The 24,090-nt window shown below is 41.8% G+C and overlaps 1 protein-coding gene across 1 annotated transcript in view; it reads left to right on the top strand.

The window, feature by feature from the left end:
- Positions 1 to 24,090, top strand: part of LOC149300988 (multidrug and toxin extrusion protein 2-like) — a 76,114-nt gene that overhangs the window by 17,977 nt on the left and 34,047 nt on the right. The window contains exons 6-8 of the mRNA XM_089484502.1: positions 9,869 to 9,913; positions 15,024 to 15,121; positions 18,040 to 18,137. Of these exons, the coding sequence (XP_089340628.1) occupies positions 9,869 to 9,913; positions 15,024 to 15,121; positions 18,040 to 18,137 (241 nt within the window). The remainder of the gene's footprint in view (positions 1 to 9,868; positions 9,914 to 15,023; positions 15,122 to 18,039; positions 18,138 to 24,090) is intronic.

The raw sequence follows: 24,090 nt of genomic DNA, 5'->3' as shown, positions 1-24,090 counted from the left end.
TGACTAATTATGGGTTAACGAGGGGGCGTGAGCATAGATCAATCTCTAGACAGAGTCATTTATATATAAGGTGCAGTAGCAGCAACATACTTTTAAGCCATGATTAAGAACCGTAAGGTTTGAAACGCGTTGGCGTATTTTTTCTCAATCACTTGAGCACATCTCTCTTTTTTCTCTTTTTTTGTCTATCATGTTTTAACTGGTCTAATTAAATTTTGAATTTTTAACCCTTATTTGTGGAGCTGGATCTTCTATCTAAACTGTCATTTGGGCTCTAGTATCGATATCCACAAACCCTAAGAGAGGATAACACGTTACCGTATTGTTATTAAGTTCTACAGGATATATATATATATATATATATATATGTTGTTTGCCCGGGGTGGGTTGATATATATATAGAGATAAAGGTTCTAATTCGGATTTCTCACGAATCCGGTATCAAAATCGTGAGTGGTGGCAGACTACCTGGGGGGATACCGGCAGGATTTGGGGGTTAATTTGGTGTAACTTATGCCTTGTTAAGGGGTCAAGTAAGTAAATCCAGAGGCCTGGTGCTATTAACCCCTTCATGCCCACGCCCTCCACACAGTCACGGCTTGGCAAGTAGTCCTGACCGTGACAAACTTGGTGGCAGCGGTGGGATATCTAGAGTTTTTTAGTGCTATTTGTATTGCCCGGTTTGGTGATTTTAGTACTAGAAGAAATTACATGGGTTTTGTGTAATTTCCCAAAGACATTACTCAGTGCCTAATTACAGACATACAGTGCAAAACAGTTCGTTCCTCTCCCTTTTGTTTTTCTCTACCATACTGCATTATGGAAGCATATCGATGACAGCCAAAAGAATCTCTGGAGCTGGTTTGTCAAGAAAGGAATATACAAATCTTTGGCAAAAGCAAAGACCAGCTGATTTTGGATCTCCTGGAACATGATAAACTCTGTGCAGAGCAGGCCATTGGAGCAGATGTGATTTTGGAAGAGCCTGTGGATCAAGGATGTTTTCCTGATAAAGTTAACGCCTTGAGTGCAATGGATTCTGAGTTACAAGTGGTACTAAAACATCTGGGGAGCGTGGATCCTCAGATAAAGCTCAACCTGATTATGCAGTACAAGGAAAGAGAGAGGGAGGCTGCGGAAAGAGAGAGAGAGGGAGGCTGCTGAAAGAGAGAGGGAGGCTGCGGAAAGAGAGAGGGAGGCTGCTGAGAGAGCTGCGGAGCGGGCAGCTGCTGAACAAGAAGCTGAGCGGAGGTATCAGCTGGAACTTCTACGGTTAAAGCAATATAGTCCGTCTCCCCAAAGCATAGTTAACGGGGATGGATATGCTAACCGACCTCGCCTGGAACACTTTCCAATGCTGGAAAACTGACTTGGATGTGTTTTTGATAGGATTTGAGAAAGTGTGCCGGCAGTACCAGCTGCCCAAGAAAGAGTGGGGAAAGTATTTAACCCCATGTCTGAAGGGGAAAGCCCTGGATGTGTTTGCTTCCTTACCAATGGAAGTTGACCAGGACTATGAGGTCATACAATCTGCCTTGTTAAAAAGTTTTAACCTCACCCCTGAATTATACAGGAAAAAATTTCGAGGGATGCAGCAAGCCACATCGGACAGTTGCACCGAATATGCGGGACAGCTTCGGACTGTTTTCCGGCAATGGGCTGGAGGCCTACAAGTTACTACATATGAGGCCCTGGAGGATCTGATGATTTTGGAGCAGTTCCTGAGCACATGAAGTCCGGAGGCCCGAGAGTGGATTCTGGACAGAAAACCTAAGACCACGGCAGAGGCGTCAGATCTGGCTAATGATTATGCCAACAACCGTACTCCAACAACCAAGCGGGTACAAGCATCACAAGGACCATCTACTTGGAAAGGAGCAGCCTACCAGCCACCAACTCCCAAGCCAGCCGGGAGATTATCACCAACACCTTTCCTAGCCAACAGAGCAGGGGCCACATCGGGCCAGGGGGATACCCGCCGGTGTTATCGGTGTAACCAGATTGGGCACTTGAGTGCCACCTGCCCTTCTAAGAGACCATCTCCATGGACAAATGGAAATGGAGGTACAGCTGGGGGAGCTGCACCTGTTTTATTTGTGGTTAGACCAAAGGAGGCACAAGGAGACAATTTGCAGTGTGTAACAGTTGGGGAACACCCAGCTGTCTTGTTTGTTTCCAGGTTTCAGGGGAATGAAGAAGAGAACCTACAAAGAGTAACTGTAGGTGGCCGTGTGACTATGGGACTCAGGGATACGGGGGCTGCTTGCACTCTGGTGCGGCCTGAGATGGTAAAATTGGAGGATCATATCCCTGGGAAGACCATGTCCATCCATGGAATTGGTGGGGTGCGCCCTGCAGTGCCAGTGGCACGTGTGTACCTTGATTGGGGTGTGGGCAAGGGTTTGCGGGAGGTGGGGATATCCGAGGATATTCCTGTTAATGTTTTGCTGGGCAAGGATCTGGGTCGACTTGTTTGCCAGTATGCACCAGTTGAGGAAACCTGCAAACCTGGAGGGCTGGTAGAGAGCCCTGTCCAACCTAAGGTACTGTCTGAAACTTTAGGAGTAGTGGGTAGCTGGGAGGGAGCCCGGAAGGTAGAGGTATGCCTGTCTGAACCAGCACCTAGGATCCTGTCTCCTGAAGAGATGGAGGGGGATGTGCACCAAGGGACCAGACCTAGCGAGCAATCTCTAGGGGAAACGTGCGGTTTGACCTTTGGAGGGGCAGAGGTTCAGGAACAGGGAGTCTGTAGTGGGTCTTCTGGTTCAATGCCCCCTGATACGGAAAAGCATAGTGTTACTATGGGTGATCAGGTAGCCAAGGAATTCGGGCATGCTGGGGATACTTCTGTCAACGTGTCTTCAGAAGTTGTATGTCCTGAAGGTATTATGCCTGGAAAACCAAAGGGGACTGGGGATGTGTGCCCAACTGTGTCTACAGCACCTGAGTACTTAGATCTCGGTGCAGGAGAAAGAATGCATGATAGAGGGGTGTTTGCGGATATTCCTGTTAATCAATTTTCTCAAAGGGAAAACAAGGGATATATAGAATGTGATGTTTCTGTGAGTCAACAGCCAAAACTCGGTTTTAATGCTCCAGAGGAAATGCTTACTTTAACCCTTAAAGTGCTGGAGGTTGAGAAGCAGGAAAGGGGTAGTTTCACCACTGTGCCTAAGACCCCTAAAGCTGAACAGTCTGGAGATAAGGAGGAGGGGGAGGAAAATTCACACCTTGATATCCCTTTTGTGTGTTCACTGAGTGGGCAGTGTGAGGGGCAGAATATTTCCCCTGTAGCTGTAGTGGCATACCAGCAAGATGCTGGGGCAACAGCTACAGAGGATAAAATAGTAAAGGTTGATGAAAAGACAGCTACATTGACAGTAAGCGAGAAACCCTTAGCCCTGTGAGTGTAGGTGAAGCGCAGAGCCTGGGATCCACACAGGAAGCCCAGGACAATGGACACCCGTTTGCTGTCTTGCTTGGGAATGGGCAGCGTTTAGCAATCCTAAACAGGGCAGAGAAACAAATGGATGAGGCCTTAAAACATCTGAGTAACTTATCGCCAAAGGAAGAGGCTTATTCAAGGGTTGGCAAAGATTGCATAGCTATGGTGTGTGCTTTGCAGGAGTTACAGCCATGCTTGTATGGTTGTGACTTCACATTTATAATCTATCACAACCCTCCTCATAGATTAGATGGGAAGTTTAGCAAGTTGCTCAGATGGAGTCCGGTGCTACAACAGTATAGTTTTACTGGCTGGTGTGACAAGTCAGCTTTTATGGGAATGCTGACAGTTTGTCTTGTCAGGGGGAGACTAGAATTTAGGCAGACGTAGCAGATCAGCGTGTGCTGACCTCCTCTGTCCACCATCTTAAAGGGGGAGGTGTCATGATTAACTCATATAATGTAGTGGATGCATGGAAGGGTAACCCAGCAGAGGTGGTTCGTTTCTTTGTTTAAGCATTCAATTAGTTAATCTGAGGTTGATTTAAATGTGTTTTTGTGCATGCCCTCTGTATCTGTTCTGCCTAGAGGTGTCATCTTCCCAAAGGACCCCTGTGGTGATTCATGGCCTAACAGATAAGAACCCTGAGTTATAGGAATTCCATTCCTATCTTAAGTGGAGGGGTTTCCACTACCTTTACCCCACCATAACTTATTGGCACATCAAAGATGGGACCCGCTTCTTGGGGATGGTGTCATATAATCAGTCATGTGGTCAGAGGGGCGTTTGCTTGCAAAAGTCTGATTTAGGGACAATGCAGCGACCTCAAAGCAGAACTCCATGATATACTCTGATCGGAACAACATCGTAAGAAACCATCTGGATTTAAGGAGTTCCCACAGGCCTACTTATTGGAGAAACTCGTGAGTGAGGGTCCTGTGTTTAAGTCCTATTGTTTTTAAGAACTGTTTGCCTTTTTATTTTTCTTTTGTATGTCTTGTTTTTTTGTAATTCTTGCACTGTGTAATCTTTGTCTTTTTGTTATTAAAATATTCATAATCTAAGTCTGTCTTTGGGCTCTAGTATCGATATCCACAAACCCTAAGAGAGGGTAACACGTTACCGTATTGTTATTACGTTCTACAGGATATATATATATATATATATATATGTTGTTGTTGGGTGGGTTGATATATATATATAGAGATAAAGGTTCTAATTCGGATTTCTCACGAATCCGGTATCAAAATCGTGAGTGGTGGCAGACTACCTTGGGGGATACAGGCAGAATTTGGGGGTTAATTTGGTGTAATTTATGCCTTGTTAAGGGGTCAAGTTAGTAAATCCAGAGGCCTGGTGCTATTAACCCCTTCATGCCCACGCCCTCCACACAGTCACGGCTTGGCAAGTAGTCCTGACCGTGACAGGAGGTAATCACCAATCATGGATACGTGAGATTTTCAAAAACACTTTAACTTTGGACCTCCGGTCATTACCAAAGCCCATGCATAACATCAGCCCCTGGTTGTAAACAATTAGGGTAGTTGTCATCCTCTCAGACCCATTTTATACAGTTTGGCTGGAGAAATGTAAACATTGTGGACATGTTTATACACCTCTTCCACACAGAAGGCCATCAGGAGGAGCTGCCTCAACCTAAAAAAATTGCCTTCTGTAGGAAATAAGGGAATTTGAAGGCCCAATAATTAATCTATGATGTAAAAATAAGCTGGGATGACAAGTTTTGATGAATCTGATATAATCAACTAAGTGTATGCACGGCCCCCTGTTTTCTATCTAGGTCTTTAGCCCATTCATTGCATGTGTAATTAACCCTTAAGAACCAGGCAGTTTTTTTCTTTTTGTAGCCAAGTCTGTTTTAATTTTCTCTCTTGTTAAGTGTACCAACACAAGTAAATTTTGTTTTTTTCAGAATAAGAAGGGTTTTGTTTAGATACAATTGTTTAGATACAATACAATACATATCATCTAATTTCCTTCCACCTCCAAGTCATATTTTGGGCATCTTTGAAGCCGGCCAATTCAATTTCCCCCACCAAACCATATATTTTTGAAAAGTATACAATTCTTGTATTTTAACTCTATGAACTAATTCAACCACAGCCTTTGTCAAAGTTTGGGGCAGTAATTATGTGTGTGTTCTTTTTACGCATATTATACTTTAGGTATGTATTTACAGCTCTTGGTATGTCACTGACAAACCACACCAGTTTTGGGGCTAAAAAGCCATCTTTTGCAAGATACACATTTTTTTTCATTTTGACATCTGGTCAGTCTGCACCCATGTGCTATTTGACATAGTTAAAACTGGCCCATTTTACCCCATCAAACCATACATTTTTTTTAAACTAGACACCGTATGGGTATTTCAGATACTAGTATTTTAACTCTTTCCATGCCAGGGTTTTTGGGAAAATAGTTTTCTTGGAACTAGATGGTTCAACTGGTGGTGACATCACCACGTTACCACATTTTTGAAATTATTTTTAGTATTTTTTTTCTTTTCTAATTTTTTAAAATGTTTTAATATATTTTACTAATGACATTGTGATTAGAAAGATGGGCTCCTTTGTATTCAACCTGCAGGGGTAGCTCAGAGCTTGTGAGAGAGTCTCACATTTTTCGTGGTGCTGCTATCTCTCAAGAGGCAAAATCTTTGCATTTCAGCAACACCATTTAAGCTTAGGAGGTGATATACTAAACGATAACCGCTGTATTGGACATAGTAACTTAGAGAAAATAATCAAACATGCTCTTGCGTTTATGGATAAGTATAAGGGTTTTCACACCCACAATTAACTCAAGCACCTCCTTAATAACAGTGGAAACGTTCAATACATATCAATATCGGTATCAATATATTTTGGGATTTTAATACCCAAGAATGTTATAAAGTCACCAGCCCATGTTAAACCAAAGGCATCGCTCTGTGGAGTGAGGGCCTAAACACAATGCTTCTGATTTGGCCAAGTTGACATTAACTCCCATAATTGTGCCAAAGGTGTCCAATATGGGATCAATAGTCAATAAATGTAGGATGCGTGGATGAGGTCGGGAGAGGGACAACAAGAGGTTATCTGCAAAGGCCGTAGCTTTTAAGGAAAATTGTGCCAATGGTAATGCTCTAATGCCAGTGGATTAAATGTAACAATGGATCTGTGGCAAACCTAAACAAAGGAGAGAGCTGGAACCCCTGGTCTTCTCAACTTCTGAGTAATCCACCCCATTAGTTGATATTCCAGCCCTGGCACTTAAATATAAACTTCCTACTAGTCCCAAAAATGTTTCAGCATCCAAACCCTACAGAATGTTTAATGTTTTTCAGCATCCAAACCCTACAGAATATTAGGATGAGATTGTTTGTAGAAGTTATTCACCACTACCACCATCAGTGCGGCCCTGATACCCAGGACTGAATGTTTGCCCTGGAAAAATCCCAATGGTTGAAGATGTTAAAATAGCTGGCAAGGAACTTTGTCTATTCGCCATTATCTTAGTCAATAACGTTGTATTGGTTCATTAATGTTATCAGAAGGTAAGATTGGACCCGGGTTGGGTCCTTACTGTGGTTAGGTATCATCATGGTCCTAGATGTACTTCAGATTTGATGTTCAAGGGTAGTATTAAAAAGATCCGCTAGCATAGGAGGCACATGAAGGGACAAAACATTTTTAGCAGGTAGACCATCTGTGTTTTCCTGGGGTGAGATAGAGTAATTTATGGTCTCTGGTTATTCGTAAGCATAAAGGGATTAGGCTTTTGCTATGATTATCCAGCGTTCCCTTATATAGGGCTGAATAATATTCATGAGAACACCTATTTATGTCTTCTGCCTGTGTCAGTTGCAATCCCTGATCATACAGCCTTGGAAGGTCCCCATAATAAGAGTGGCTGGTCCATGTGTTCTATGTTGTCATTCATGTAGTTTGTTCACACTGTTATCTAGTGTTGTTGAAAATTGTCTTTATCATAGAGATAAGATGGGAATGTCCAATGTCTGTGCAGTAAAGTTTTGTCTGGGAATGTACCTATGAGTGAAATTGGGGCATGGTCAGAGATAAGTATATTTTCAATGTTCTTTTGCAAGATCCTGTCTAGTAGGTGCGCAGAAACTATAGTTTGATATATAAGTGAGAGGGAGGAGTGTGATTTGGAAAGGTGAGTATGATCTCTTACCTAGATTAGATATACGCCAAGAACCAACCAACAGAAACTGGTGGATCATCTGATGAAAACCGTCAGTTAAACTGGATGCGTGAGGTGGCCGCAGCTCCACTCCTATCCACAGAGGGATTATCAATATTATTTAAATCAAGAAGTTAAGTTAAGCAGTTGGACTAAGTAAGGAAACAAAAAAATGTGAGTTAGGGTAGTTTGGAGTGTAGACATTAACGAGAAGCATCCTGAGTTTATAGTTATGTCTAAAATAAATGTATCTACCATTGGGGTCTAGTTTGGTGAAAATGTAGTGACTTATGCAACAGAAAAGCCACCTTCCTATCGCAAGAGGCCAATTATGCTGAAAAGCCAGCAAGAGAGGACATCATGTGTGCACAATTTTCTTTTGGTAATTCTTCCCACACTCCACATGGCCAGGGAATAGAAGACATTGCTCGGTTATAGAAAGACTCCGGCTTTATACTCGTAATATGCACATGGGGTGGAGAAAACTCCACCAGCTTTGCTGATGTAATTAAAAAAAGCTAATTATATACAAAAGGGGAGCACTACAAATCAAAAAGATATAGAATAAGATAATTCCAGCGAAAGACTACGGGCAGCGTTCTTTAACAGCAAATATAGCCTCCAGGCAGTAACAGCCATTCTAAGAGCAATATGGCATTGAGCTGTCCCTTGCACGCCAATACTGTCCCTTGTTTTCCTGCGGTGTGGACAGATGTCAAAGTACAACTAGCCTTATATGCCCCACACAAGATCTTGTACTGTAGTGCCTAGGACCCGAATTGGGATTGTGTAGTTTCCAAATGTAGTTGGGTGGAAACCAACAGGTTGTGCAACATGTGAAGCTCAGGAGGATCAGATCTGGAGAGGTGAGTATGACCTAACATGGAATAAGCCACAACCTGGTTGTCTGTATAGGGCCCTATACTCCTCCGGAGTGAAGGTATTTCGTCATACTGGCATTGTAAATGCCGCACTAGACCTGTTTTGAGTGCTCTACTTGTAGATGGGTATTATCAGGCAGACTAAATTATGGTATGTTCGTAATTCTGGCTTGGATGGATTCAGATTGCCTTTGGGAATATGGAGGTATTTCTCTATATGTTTGCCTCAGTTGGCTGTGCCGCCTGATGACCATAAGGATTTTTAAAGATTTAGGTGGTGAAATATATCAACGGTGTATAATTGCTAGTTAACTACTAAATTTGTTTACTACCACCTGTTCTTGATTTTCTCTAAAATACAATTCTCCAGAGCATTTAAGAGAATTAAATTATCTTCCTACGGAAATGAGGAATAAAGTATGAACTGTATTACCGTATTGGCTCGAATATAGGCCGCACCCGAATATAGGCTGCACCCTAAAAGTTAGGTGCTTTTTTAAAGAAAAACATTTTTTAGTAAAAAAAAAACACTTAGTGGAACAGATATGCTGCCACTCTGCCCTCCCCAGATATGCTGCCACACTGCCCCCCCCGAGATATGTTGCCACTCTATCCCCCCTGAGATATGCACTCTGCCCCCGTGATGTGACCCCCCCCGAGATATGCTGCCACTCTATCCCCCCTGAGATACGCTGCCACTCTGCCCCCAAGAGGACCCCCCCTAGACTTACCGGTGCAGACTCCCCGGGGTCTTGCAGGGCCAGCGGGGGACATCTACGCAGTACGCGTATTCAACTTCCGGTGCTGGCACTTCCGCCGTGGGAAGTGTCGGCAAGGAAGATTGTTAGCGTACATCGTGCAGATGTTCACCTGCTGTGGCGATGCAAGCGTTAACAACCTCTCGCTGCTGGCACGTCTGCACGATGTGCTTTAACAAGCACATCGTGCAGACGTGCCGGCAGCGGAGGTTGTTTACGCACATCGCCGCTGCACGTCTGCGCAATGCGCTTAGACAACCTCCCGTGCCTGCACTCCCCCCATTGAAAGTGCTGGCAGGGGAGGCTGTCTCAGCGTATCGTAGAGTAGGATGCAGGTCCCCTGCACCGCTGCGGGGGATCTGTATCCTAACCCTGCTGCCTGTGCCGGGCGTCGGGCGATAAAAATTGCTCATTCTTGCGCTGGACCCCGAATATAGGCCGCACCCCCACTTTAAAGACTTAAAGTGGGGGGGGGGAGTGCGGCCTATATTCGAGCCAATACGGTATGTTAATATAACTGCATCCTATTTTATGTTGGTGTCTTTTGGTGTTCAATACTCTTTTCATTGTTATTTTAGGCTGTATTTCTTTACCAGTTGCAGACGCGGTACTTACAAAATCAGGTATGCATCAACATTGTCACATGCACATTGTTCTTATTAAGATAGGTATTAGAGCGTATACATTTTGATTGCGTAAACACCATATCTGATCAATGAATGCTCCGAGTCACTGCCAATGTCACTGTCAAAAACAAGCCGTGTCAGTAACAGAAGGACACAGTCGACAAGCCAAATTAGGTATCCAGGAGAATGGTCACAAACAAGCCAGATCAGAACCAGATGATCGATCGGTAGGAAACTGCTAGGAGAAATACAGGACCAGGATACAAAAAAAAACACAGGTGAAAAATATACCATAGCCAATGGCGCTAAGATAGCCAGATTGATATAATAGGTGCTTTATCAACCTATTGGGTTATCAGGCTCTCAGGTGCACTACTTTTCCTTGGGCTGGTTGGGGAGATCAGAAAGCTCCTTTGAAACTGACTCACATTCATTAAGGAGCATTATGCCTAACCAGCACAACTTTCAAAGTGAGTTTTCTCTTTGGCATACATGCATGTGGCACGATGTCATATCCTGAAGCTTGGCATGGAAGATGGCGGCCTGGGGGTATGTGGTAGGGGGTCGGTCAAGACACATAATTGACCATGACCTGCAGGAAAAGTTAAATATGCAATCTTTGCTGAAATTAAACGGGGAGATCTTAAAAACCAAAACTGGTTATGTTTCTTTAAACATATATTAGATGAGTTATAAGAATGATGCTTTAACACCTTAATGGCAATTGCCGGTTCTGGCACGTCATGCACTAACATCCGGTTAGTGACAATTGACATGCCTGGACCGTCATGGCTTTAAACGATCTACGTTCGCTTTCTGCACCCAAACGGTGTTGTTGTTATGCCTCGATGTTGAGGCATTCAGCAACACTGAGATCAGCATCAGGGGCCATGTCTGGCCCCTCCTGGGGCTTTAAAGTCCGCCATACTGTCAGGCTCCATTCAGGCTGCGGAGCTGCTTCTCTCTTGTCCCCCCCCCCGTCTCGCTAGAGTTTCCCCCCCGTCTCGCTAGAGTTTCCCCCCGTCTCGCTAGAGTTTCCCCTCGTCTCGCTAGAGTTTCCCCTTTGCTGTAATCCATTCCTGGGTTTCCATATGCTCTGTTCTGTGCTTCTGATTCCTTGATTCTAGTTCTGCTCTTAGCTTCAGCTCTGTTAACTTTATAAGGTGAGCCCCACCCGTTTGTAATGTTTGTCTCAGTCTGCAGGCTAAAGGTACTTTGGTGTATTGGTGGGCTAAGCATACACCATATGATGTGACGGAATCTCCAATTGTTATCCTGTCCTGTATCCCCGGTAGAGGGGTGTCCTGTCCTGAAGCCCCGGTGGAGGGGTGTCCTGTCCTGAAGCCCTGGTAGAGGGGTGTCCTGTACCATGCATGTATTGTCTGGTTATGTTTCTTGCTCACTCTGTCCCCCTTGCTTGTTATGTCTCTGCTATTACTCTGCTTAGCTTCCCTACTCCCAACCTGCAGCATCCTGCACATGATTCTAGTGTTATGTTTCATGCCTGCTCCACTTTGTTTTCAACTGGACAACATCCGCTGTTACGTCAGGGCGCTGGTATGTGGCTGCACAACCCTAGGTGCTCAACACCCTGGAGAGTGCAGTCACCCTGCACCAGGCCCTGTCCAACTCCACTACTGCGCAATAACTCCTGAACACCATGTTTGGGCGCTCTGGGTCATTACAGTCATCTATATGGACCCAGCTCCTGACAAATACACTGTACGGCAGCAGAAGAGTTTAAAAGAGTTGAGATGGTGTCGCTGAAATGCCTCGATCACGAGCTCCCACCCCAGGACACTCCGTGACCGCTCCGGACCCTCCTCAGAATCTGGCTCCACTTGCAGGTTGAATACAGGTACTGCATTCAACCATGCAAGTCAATGGGGCCCATAAATGAAAAAGAAAAAAATAATAATATAAAAATAGTTTAAAAAAAAATGGTAACATGTAAAAATTATTTTCCACTGATTTCACCATCAGGGGAACCTTCCAGTTCAGAAAAATGTAAAAACAAAAATTAGCGCTTTATCTTAATTCAATTCTCGCATGGAAAGAGCGAAAATACTGGCATGTTAAGTGCCAGTGGAGTGTCTACTTTAAAAAAATGTATGATTGGATGGGGTAAATTGAATTGGCCGGGTTCAACAATGTCCCAATTAACACTAGGGGAAGGATGACCATATGTCTAATTTCCAATTTAAAAAAATACACATGTCCCAAATGTGGCTTTCATCCCCCAAACAACCCGACAAACCCATGCAAGGGTGGAATTACTGTACTCAGGAGACATTGCTGAACACATATTGGGGTGTTGTGTGACAGTGGTATACACCAGGAGCCAGAGATTTATACCTAAAGTACAACTTGTGTGGGAAAAATACACACAAAAAATACTACTGCTAACTTTGACAAAGGCTGGTGGTAGAATTAGTGCATGGAAAGAGTTAAAATACCAGCATTTGAAATACACTGGGGTGTCTAGTTTTCAAAACCATATGGTTTTATTGGGCACATTGAATTAGCCAGGCTCAAAGATGTACCAAATAGGGCATGGGCACAGGATCACCAAAGAAAGTTCTACATTGAAATTTTTGCCTCCATTTTTTCCCCAAAACAGCCAGGCAAACCCATGCATGGGGTATCACTGTAGTCTGGGCATGTTGCTAAACACATATTGGGGTGTTGTGTGACAGTGGCATATACCAGGCCTGTTAATTCATGTATTAGGTAAAATGTGTGTGAAAAAAATGCAAAACAATGACTACTACAAAGTTTGAAACAGACTGTTGGTAGAATTAGTACATGGAAAGAGTTAACCCCTTCCGGACCGGGACGTACCTGGTACTTCCTGGTCATATGTCACCTCCAGACCGGGACGTACCAGGTACGTCGTCCCCAAAAACCGCCCCCACATCGCCACAATCACGATCACTCCCACGGAGTGATTCTGTAGGCAGCTTCAGGAAAGGGGTTTGAGTGTTGATTGGGTCCCCACACAACATCCCCCTGCTGCCTGATCGCTCCGTGAGAGCGACAGCGCAGCGTTAACCCCTTCAATGCCACGATGTGTATGCCCAGGCAGACCAGCAACAGCAAAAATGAGCCCCCGCAAGCCACTTGATGAGACTCCTCATTGCAATGGCTGGTCTATAGACCAGCAATTGCGTCCCAGCTGCCAAAAGCAGCTTCAGGGACAGGGGGAGAGGGTTCCCTCCCCTGCTGCCTGATCGCTCCATGAAAGTGATGGTGCAGCGTTAACTCCTTCAATGCCGGGATGTGTATGACACAATTATCAGTCAATGCTGCGCTCCAATGGAGCATCAGCATTGAAAGAGTTAAAAAAAAAATAACAGCACTGACCTGAAAGTCCAGGGCGCTTCTAGGTTAAACGCTGTGAGTTTAGTAAGTTGCCTGATGATGATCAGGTCACTCCTGACCAATAGGAGTGATCTGATCATTATGGCAGCCCCTGGATGACCCTTAGAAAGAGAAAGGGGTTATCTAGGGTAATTGTGGGAAAAAAATATTAATAAAAAAAATACATAATTATTACCTGATCACTTGTCGGTTACATTTTAAGTCACTGAATATTGATTGGTCTCCCTGGTCAATGTCAGTGGCCTAAACTTGTCACTTAACAAGCCTGAGAACTGTCAAAATTACCCTAGTTGAACACCTTGTCTTGTCTGCTGTTCATAAATATATACTTTTATGGGGTAATTTACAGCGGGGGCTTCCAAAATTTCCTAAATGGGATATGGGCCCAGTAAACCAATTTCTGAAAATTCCAAATTTGAAAACTAAAATGCGCATGTTCCAGTTTTGCCCTCATAGCTTCATCAAAAAATGCATGAACCATGCATGTGAGGCCTTGTTGGAACCAGGGGATGTTGGTAAACACAATTTGGTGTTTTTTTCTGCAGTTGCACATATTCAAAATATAATATGAAATCTAAAGCAACATTGCAACATATGCAGAAAAACAAAAAAAAATCAAAAAATACCTCAAAATTTGGCAGCAATTGGCGATAAAATCCCTGTTTGAAAAACATATAATTTTGAAGGGTTAATCAGTATCTGTGACAACTATTGCATTTATTAGACTACCATGCCAAATTTGAAAAAAATTACATTTTAAAAACGTGATGCATGCCTTGCAATATTTGCCCTATACTGGTCAAAATAGATGAAAATCCTGGCCATATTGGGTGGTTTCCAAATCAGGACAAGTTAATGAATATATTTTGGATACTTTTTTCCCATTGGTTCAATGTGTGTACAATTTGTATCTATGCAAAACTGTAAAAAATTGCGTTTTTTCCATTTTCCCCCCCACTTTTTCCAATTTATTTCAAACAAAACAATGTACTACCCAGCTTCAAATAAAAGCCCTACTTGTGCTGAAAAAAACAATATATGATTTGTGTGGTAGCACTAATTGATAAGAGAAAAATTACAGTTGAAGAAAGACATAGCAGAAACACAAAAACGGCTCCGGTCCTTAGCGACACGTTAGTATCAAAATCCCGGTCCTGAACGGGTTAAAATACCCTGGAGTGTCTAGTCTTCAAAAATATATGGTTTGATAGGGTAAATTGTATTGGCCAGCTTAAAAGATACCCGAAATAGCACATGGGGGAAGAATTATCAGATTTGGAAAAAATGGTTTTGAAATAGCACAATGCTCCATAACGTGCAGAAAAAAGCAAAAAACATAAAAACATTTCTAAACTCAAGACAAGCAGTAGAATCTATTTAGCAGGGTTTTTTTTTATTAGCTTTTATAGATGAGTAAAAGCTGTTTCAAGTAAAAGTCAGAAAAAGTCATTTTTTTCTAAATTTTCCATAATATTTTATACATTTTTAATGGTAAATGATATGATACAATCAAAACAATGGCATCTAAAGAAAGCCGTTCTTGTCCTGAAAAAAACAATATATAACTTGTGTGGGGTAAACGAGAAAAATACAGCTTAACATGAGCACCGCAGAAATGTTAAAACAGCTTTTGACACAAAGGGTACAAAAAATAAAATCAGCCTGTCACAAAGGGGTTAATGACTTTTTACTCAATTGTTTTACTGTGTCATGTTTTGTTTTTCAGGGTATAATATGGCCTCAGGTTTTCACTGGTGCTGTTGTAAATATTTTAAACGGTTCTGCCAATGCTATCTTGCTATACACCTTAAATCTCGGAGTTGTGTAAGTCATTTTACTTTTAAATATCATATTTTTGAGTCCTGTTCATTTGCTGGGTTTTGGTTGCAAATTTGTTAATTGGGTGCCTTCAAATTGATCTCAGCTGTGAGTCTTCATAAAAGCCACTCTTTGTTAAGTGGATGCCATTGATACAAAGATAAACTCCATCTGAATGGATCGCTGTAAAGAAGCTGGCAATGACTCCACCAGGAGTTAATTTACTTGCAGCCACTTATTAGACTTGACCTAATACTTGGCATTGACACCTTCTTTCAATGTCAAGCTCAACAAGCATGGGTTCTAGAACAGGCTAGGTAATAAAATTTAAAGCAGCATGTAAAAATCAAGGTATTATATTGATTAATGCTGCAGTGTTTATTTACCATTCGTTTGCCTGTTTTACACATTTTATATATATACCACACATTCTTTCAAAATATAAATGTACATATACCATACTGGCTCGAATATAGGCCACACCCGATCATGGGCCGAACCCTAAAAGTTTGGTGCTATTTTAAAGAAACATTTTTTTAAAAGAAAAACTACATGAGTGGAATGGTAAAACAGTGTTTTACCTAATACACAGGAATACACGTATTTTAAAATTTTTGGTATCTATTATGCAGTTAGTCAGCATACGTTATATATATACAGAAATTTGGAAAACCAATAGCCATTTTAAGGTCCCTCCTTAATTCATAATGCACCTTACTTATAGATATTCCCCTCTGCTCCCCTGATATGACACTCTGACCCCCAGATATGCCACTCTGCCCTCCCAGATATGCTTTATGCCCCCTAGAAATGCCCCTCTGCTACCTAGAAATGTCCCCCCCGACTTACCAATGCACCCCCAGACTCCCTGGTGTCTATGGCTACCAGCGCACAGACAACCTCTGATGCCGGCACTTCCGCCGAGGCTTCTTTGATGAACCGGCGGAAGTGCCGGCAGCGGAGGTTTGTAAGGTATGTACTCACGTAATATAGCAGAGCCCAGTATGCAGAGATGGTCATACTTGCTAGGACACACTGGAAGAAATCAAGCTTGGAAACAGAGCCTTCTGTGGATAGCCGAAAGCAATCAAGTTAGAAGACAAGTCGAGGGACATGAAGCCAGAATTCGGCTGTATTGGAATCCAAATGTTAGGGTCAGGGAGCCAGCGGTCAGCAGAATCTGTGTCCAAAGCCAGAGGTCAGTGTTATCGGTATCCAAAAGCCAGGAATCATAAAGACAAAGCTAGCAGCAACACAACATACACATACATACACTAAAACACACAAATATTCACACTAACACACACTCATACTACACCCACACCCTCTAACATAAAAGCTCATGCTAACACACACACTAACACATTCTCCCTATCTTACTCGCTTACTCTTTCACTTTCCTACTCTCTTACTTCTTCACTCCCTTACTCCCTTTACCTTGCCTATAGAGCTGCCATTCTAGCTGCCCACACACACCCCATGTGTAAACACTATAAAAACACAATAACACAAAAAATAGTGTAGTATGTTTTGTACGCGAAAATATAAATGTAAAAAAATATGAGTAAATGGATGTTTTTTTTTATAAGAAATTAGATTATATGATCAAAAAATGGTATTTGAAGAAATCCCTTCTTGTCCTACAAAAACAATATACCGTATTTGCTCGATTATAAGACAAGTTTTTTTCCAGAGCAAATGCTCTGAAAAATATCCCTCATCTTATATTCAAGGTCGTCTTATAATCAGACCTCAACTAGAGGTCTGACTACAAGACTAAGATCTAGTTCCCCCCGCAGCTCTACAGAGGACCTGGATCCTCCCCCCTTACAGCCTCTGCTGCTGCCGGCACTTCCTCTTGCGGCTTCTATGACAGAGCGTCGGCATCATATGACCTTCCGGGTCATAGAAGCCCCAGCGGAAGTACCGGCCAGCAGCATCGAACAGGCCTCCCCACTGGCTGCCCCCACTAGACACCAGGGAGTCTGAAGCACTCTGGACAAGTCTAGGGATGCACTATGATGGTTTTCTGGAGGCACAGTGGCATATAGTGGGTTAAAAGGCATGTCAGGGAGGCAGAGTAGCATATAGGGGTGTATAAGACATATCTGGGCCAGAGTGGCATATAGGGGTGTATAAGACATATCTGGGGGCAGAGTGGCAAATAAGGGGTTAAAAGGTATATCTGAGAAGCAGAGTGGCATATCAGGGAGCCAGAGTGGCATATAGGGGGTATAAGGCATTTCTGGGGGGGAGATAAAGACAAAAAATCATTTTTCTTAATCTATTAATTATAAAAAAGACAGTTTACATGTGAATTAATATTTACTAGTAAAACTTTTCTCATAGGGTATTCTCATATTCAGGCTTTTTCTCTTTTTCTTAAATTAAAATTCTAATTTTGGGGGGTCGTCTTATAACCAGGGTCGTCTTATAATTGAGCAAATGCGGTATAACTTGTGTGGGTACATTAAATAGGAAAGGAGAAAATTATAGCTAAACACGAGCACCGTAAAAGTGTTAAAACCGCCTTGGGCACGAAGGGTACAAAAAATAAAACAGCCTGGGGGTTAAATTAGCTAAGGAGGTTGGGCAAAATAGTGTGGTATGTAACCTATGCATGAAGGGTATTCTCCTCAGAGGATGTTGTTCAGCATCCTGTGTGTTTTTTAATCACTGGTCCCTAATTTGTGGTAGAAATCCTAAGTAAAATTGGAAACAATGGGGGGGGGTCATCTTTTATACTTCTAACATTTGTTTCATTCTTCTGTTTCTTTGCATATCTAATAATAAAAACTAGATTTTTTTTATGATCTATAGCTGGGAATGGTATTGAAATATTATTAGCTGCACACCTCAGATAAGTTAGAAATAATGTGTTGGCAGGTTCAGCTTATGATTGTTTGTGGTTTGTTGTCCTTTAGGGGCTCAGCTTGGGCAAATACAATTTCTCAGATCACAATGTCTTCCCTTCTTTTCATCTATATATATGTGAGAAAACTGCATGTGGATACTTGGGGAGGTGAGTGATCATTTGTAACAATAAAAAATCATAAATAATTTACTATACACCTTCATAACTGGTTGTCTAATTTGTGACCATGTCACACGCCACGTGAAGTAAAATAAATAATGTCTTAGAAACGTGCGTAAGGTAAACAACTTACCTATTAACCCCTTTAGGACCAGGGTTTTTTACTATGTTTGCACTAAATTAACAGGGCAGTTTTTGTCTTTTTGCTGTGTCCTTATTCAGCTGTGATTGGCCCTTAACTTGTTTAGTGCACCCCACAAAATAACTGAAGTCAAGCTACCAGACAGTTTCATATCAGTGGTCAAGCCATCATACACTTTTTGTTTCAGATTAGCATTAGTTGTATAAGAACTGCAAACGTGATGATAAAGATGTAATGATACTATTTATTTTTTCTCCTTTAATGTGACCTATAACGTAAAAATTCAATTCCAAACTGAAATCTTTGAAGGGGGGGACTCACAATTATAGGGCATGGGTTTAGTGCAGACTGAGGGTTGTATTTAATGGTGTATATTCAGAGGAAATTCTTGTTACTTGTGGGTACCTAAAAAGTCAATATTGTGACCCATACATTTTAAGTATTTTTATTAAATATATTACAAAAGGTCTTAATGGTAAGGTATGTCTTTTTGCAGATAATACAAAGGTCTGCAACACTGTAGACATTCCTTGTAGAACAAGCCAATGGCAACTCATTTAAGTAAATTCGAGTTTGGTAGCTGTAGTTTAATGTTGATAAATGTAAAAAAATGCACTAAATATAAAAAAAAAATCCAAAGGCAGAATATAGATTTGGGGCACTGTTCTGTCAGTGACAAGATAAGAGAACAACTTGTTCTGAGGACTTAAAAATTAGAAAGCAATGCAATAAAGTTTATGAAAAAGCAAGCATTGTGTTAGGCTGTATAGCTAGTAGAAGAAAGTTGAAGCTAGAACAAGAAAGAGAGAGGAGGTTCTGCCACTTTAGAGATCTATGGTCAGACCTCACCTACAGTATTCTGTAGAGTTCTGGAGACCACATCTCCAAAAGAATATTGGCATGATGTAGACTGTTCAGACTTAAAATGCTTCAGATTATCAAACTAATTTTAATATTAGACAAACATAAGCAGAGTAAACACAAAATGCAGTTTTTTTTAATTATTATTTAATGTTTAGACGGAGAAAAGCTATCCAACCCTATATCTATATGTCTGGAGAGGGTTGGAAAGCATTTTTTAAACCTCTGGGAGAGCCATTATCTACAACTGAAGAAAGCTTGAGTGGTCTGCCTACCAAGGGCATATCAACTAGGAAGTCACAAAAGTACCCAGTGTAACATGTGAAGAACTACAGACCTCACTTCCCTCAATTAAGGACAGTGTTCACAATTCCACAAAAAGAAAGACAATGTGCAAAAATGGTATCCATGGGAGAGTTGCAAGGCAAAAATCACTGCTGATAAAAAAGAACCCAAGGTCCCCCTCACATTTTCCCAAAAAAATCTTGAAGACCCCCAAGACTTATTATCTCAGGCATCTAAGCAGCTACAGACCCACAACAACGCTTTTAAATGTGAGCTACAGCATAGCAGTGAAGGGGTTAAAAACTGCATTTTGTGTTTACTCATGTTGTGTTTATCTTATATTAAAGCAAGGTGGATGATCTGAAGCATTTAAATGTTACAAATAAGCAAAAATAGAAGGTATCAAGAAGGGCAAATTTTACAGCACTGTAGATGTGCTGAATGGTTCTTATCTGCTGTCGAATTCTGTGTTTCTGTATAGAAAAAGATTGTACATGGTTTTCTTTCTCCCATGCTGAAAGAGGCTTTATATGATTTTTTGGATGTAAAGCTCAAATGAAGTATCGTTTTAATATTTGCTTACACATTTACAAAAATAACTCTTATTTCATTGTAATATGTGCCAGCTAGGACAGGACAATATATATATATATATATATATATATATATATATATAATGTAAAAGGGTGAAGCCGTATTAGTCCAGTAGACACAATGTCAAAAAATAGAGTATTGCAGAGTATGCGGTGATACCTTTTTTATTGGACTAACATAATATTAAAACGACAAGCTTTCGAGAGTTATCCTCCCTTCATCAGGTCCGAAGCAATACTAATCAACATGATAGAGGTTACAACTTTAAAACAAGTGATGGTATAAGAGAAGGGTGGGGGGGTTGAGTGGGGTGTCGTAAATAATAGGTCTGGAGGTGAGAAATGCAGAGAGGTAGAGAGAGAACCCAGCCAGAACAAATAAACTTAGGGAAACCAATAACCACAGTAAAACATCAAAGATAATAACAGCAATTAGACACACATTGGATGTTTAGATGAAGTTCATATGAAGTTCTGGTAGTGTGTAAGGAAGCCAGAATCCACATTAAGTCCCTCTTTTATGGTGTTAAAATGTGTAATCATGTTTTTCTTTCCTGAGAGTCTCTGAAATTTCTTTGTACCCGGTGTAAGAAAATGAACCTCATCCCGAAGGGTATCAGTATTAAGAACCAACTTTCAACAACCTGCAACTCACCAGCAGCTGAGAACATCTGCAGATGAAGCAGTGAGAAACTACGTAACATCCTAATTCATTAGCTATATGGAAGTAAACAAAGAATATATGGCCAGAGACAATCCTTACTCCAGAATCTTCTACAACTTGCACCTGAAGCTAAAAACTTGGAAACACAATTGGAATATTTCTACAGAAAAAATCAACAAGTTCTCATCAGGAAAAAAAAGAAGAAACTGGCAAACCTTGCACAGAACAAAGACATTCCAAAAAAAGATCAACCTTATCCACTGAAAGTGTCAATGTCCCTATGCAAGCTAAGAAGGTTAACCACCATGAAAGCAACACAGACAATAATGAAATTGTTAACCTCTCCAACCATAATCTATCAATACCTGAGAAAACAGTCCTATCCAAGGGGCTTACATTTTGTCCAAGCACAAAACTGGATCACATTCAATTATACTCAGACTTGGAGGAATTTTTCTTTGAGAAAGAAAACACCACATCCAGTCCGGTTAATAATGGGAGAAAAAAGAACAAAGATTTTACACCTGCAACAGGACGTAATATAAAATTGGACAGCTACATTGAAAGCTTCCGCACAAGAGTAGCATCCCTCGCTACCACACAACAGAAAAAAATGCTTCACAACCTCCTACCTCCAGAAAGAAATGCCTTGAATAATTTAATGAATAATAAAAACATAATCATCAAGCCAGCTGACAAGGGTGGATCAGTAGTCATCATGAACACCCAGGACTACATGGCAGAAGGAAATAGACAATTGGCAGATTAATTCTACTACAAAAAATTGAACCAGGACCCCACCAGGGAATATACAGAAGATCTTATCAAACTTATCAGATCCTTCTCAAAACACATGCAACAAGAATTGGAAAATCTTGTGCCTTCAAATCCTGCCCAAAAGCCACAAGCCAGGCAACCCAGGACAGCCCATTATTACAGGTAAGGGAACTCTCTCTGAATCTATATCTGGCCTTATAGAAAACATTCTTAAGCCCCTAGTTATCAGTACTGAGAGCTTTATACAGGACACCACTGATTTTCTCAATAAACTGAGCCAAGTTAGTAACCTTCCTGCCAATACTATACTTGCAACCATGGATGTGGAGTCTTTATATAGCAACATCCCCCATAAAGATGGTATTGAGGCCTGCATTAAATTCCTCTCCTCCAGCAATGCCACACAAAAATATGATAGTGAAACCATCGCCAAGCTCATAGAATTCATACTGACACACAACTATTTCAATTTCTATGACACTAACTACATACAAATGACCGGGACAGCCATGGGCACCAAAATGTCACCGCAATATGCCAATCTTTTCATGGCTGACTTGGAACAGAGATTCCTAGCCACTCACCCCCACAAACCGCATAATTATTACCGTTACATCGACGACATCTTCATAATATGGACAGAAGGAGAAGAAAACCTTTTAAAATTCCACAAATCTTTCAATTCATTCCACCCATCTATAAAACTCAAAATGAATTTCTCAAAACACAGTGTGAGCTTCCTGGACTGTGCCATAACTGTCACCTCCGGCTTTCTTCACTCTTCCGTGTATAGAAAACCCACAGACAGGTACAGCTACCTTCACAATTCAAGCTTTCATCCCAAACACACTAAACAAGGTGTCATTTACAGCCAAGCCATCAGATACCACTGTATTTGCTCTGACACTCAGGACCGAGACAAACACCTGGGCGCGCTGGCAGAGTCATTTCAGAAGAAGGGCTACAAGGAAAAAACGATATCCAAAAAAATTTAATCTGCTGTAAGAACACCACGGGAAAGGCTTCTAGAATACAAAAAAAAGGATAACACAAGCAGGATCCCTCTGGTAGTTACCTACAACCCAACGCTTGAAGAAATCCGCAAAATTATTAAAGACCTACAGCCGATACTCTCAGAAGACCCCATACTGAAAAAAATATTCCCTCAGCCCCCAATACTGGCATTCAAACAACCACCAAACCTGAGGAAAAGATTAGTGTGCAGCAAACTGGCCCCAGAACAGGAGCATACACAGAATGGCACTGTACCATGCAACAAATCCCACTGCAAACTTTGCCATCATATATGTGACAGCAACACAGCCAGTCACAACAACAAAACATACATCATCAAAGATTCTTACTCATGTACATCGGCAAACGTGGTGTACATGATACAATGCTCTGCATGTGACAAAGGGTGCTACATTGGAGAAACGGGGCTTAAACTGCACCTTAGAATGAACCTGCACCGAAGCTCCATCAAAAACCATGAGGAAGAAAAATATTGCACCCCGGTAGGACATCATTTCACACAGAACAATCACTCCATCCAAAACCTAAAAATTAAAGTACTCAAAGGAAATTTCAGAAACTCTCAGGAAAGAAAAATATTTGAGATGAAAATGATTACACATTTTAACACCATAAAAGAGGGACTTAATGTGGATTCTGGCTTCCTTACACACTACCAGAACTTCATATGAACTTCATCTAAACATCCAATGTGTGTCTAATTGCTGTTATTATCGTTGATGTTTTACTGTGGTTATTGGTTTCCCTAAGTTTATTTGTTCTGTCCCTGGGTTATCTCTCTACCTCTCTGCATTTCTCACCTCCAGACCTATTATTTACGACACCCCACTCAACCCACCCCCCCTTCTCTTATACCATCACTTGTTTTAAAGTTGGAACCTCTATCATGTTGATTAGTATTGCTTCGGACCTGATGAAGGGAGGATAACTCTCGAAAGCTTGTCTTTTTAATATTATGTTAGTCCAATAAAAATGGTATCACTGCATACTCTGCAATACTCTATTTTTTGACATCGTATATATATATATATATATATATATATATATATATATATATATATATATATATATATATATACCGTATTGGCTCGAATATAGGCCGCACTTTTTCCCCCCACTTTAAGTCTTTAAAGTGGGGGTGCGGCCTATATTTGGGGTCTAGTGCCCGACATGCAGTTCCAGGCGCCGGGCAGGCAGCAGGGTTAGGATACAGATCCCCCGCAGCGGTGCAGGGGACCCGTATCCTACTCTCTGATACGCTCAGACAGCCTCCCCTGCCAGCACTTCCCACGGGGGGAGTGCTGGCACGGGAGATTGGCTAAGCGCATCGTGCAGACGTTCACCGGCAGCGGTGAACGTCCGCACGATGCGTTTTACCTCTGCCCCCAAGACTTACCAGAGCAGACTCCCTGGTGTCTTGCGGAGCCGGCGGGGGACACCTACGCAATACGCGTATACAACTTCCGGTGCCGGCACATCCGCTGAGTCCCGGCACCGGAAGTTGTATACGCGTATTGCGTAGATGTCCCCCGCCGGCACCGCAAGACACCCGGGAGTCTGCTCTGGTAAGTCGGGGGGGGGGCA

Source organism: Sceloporus occidentalis, unplaced genomic scaffold (assembly GCF_023333645.1).
Source record: "Sceloporus occidentalis isolate IW3139 unplaced genomic scaffold, rSceOcc1.0.p SCAF_22, whole genome shotgun sequence".
NCBI lineage: Eukaryota > Metazoa > Chordata > Lepidosauria > Squamata > Phrynosomatidae > Sceloporus > Sceloporus occidentalis.
The sequence above is the reverse complement of the archived record's forward strand: the minus strand, read 5'-3'. Positions and strand labels throughout refer to the sequence as shown.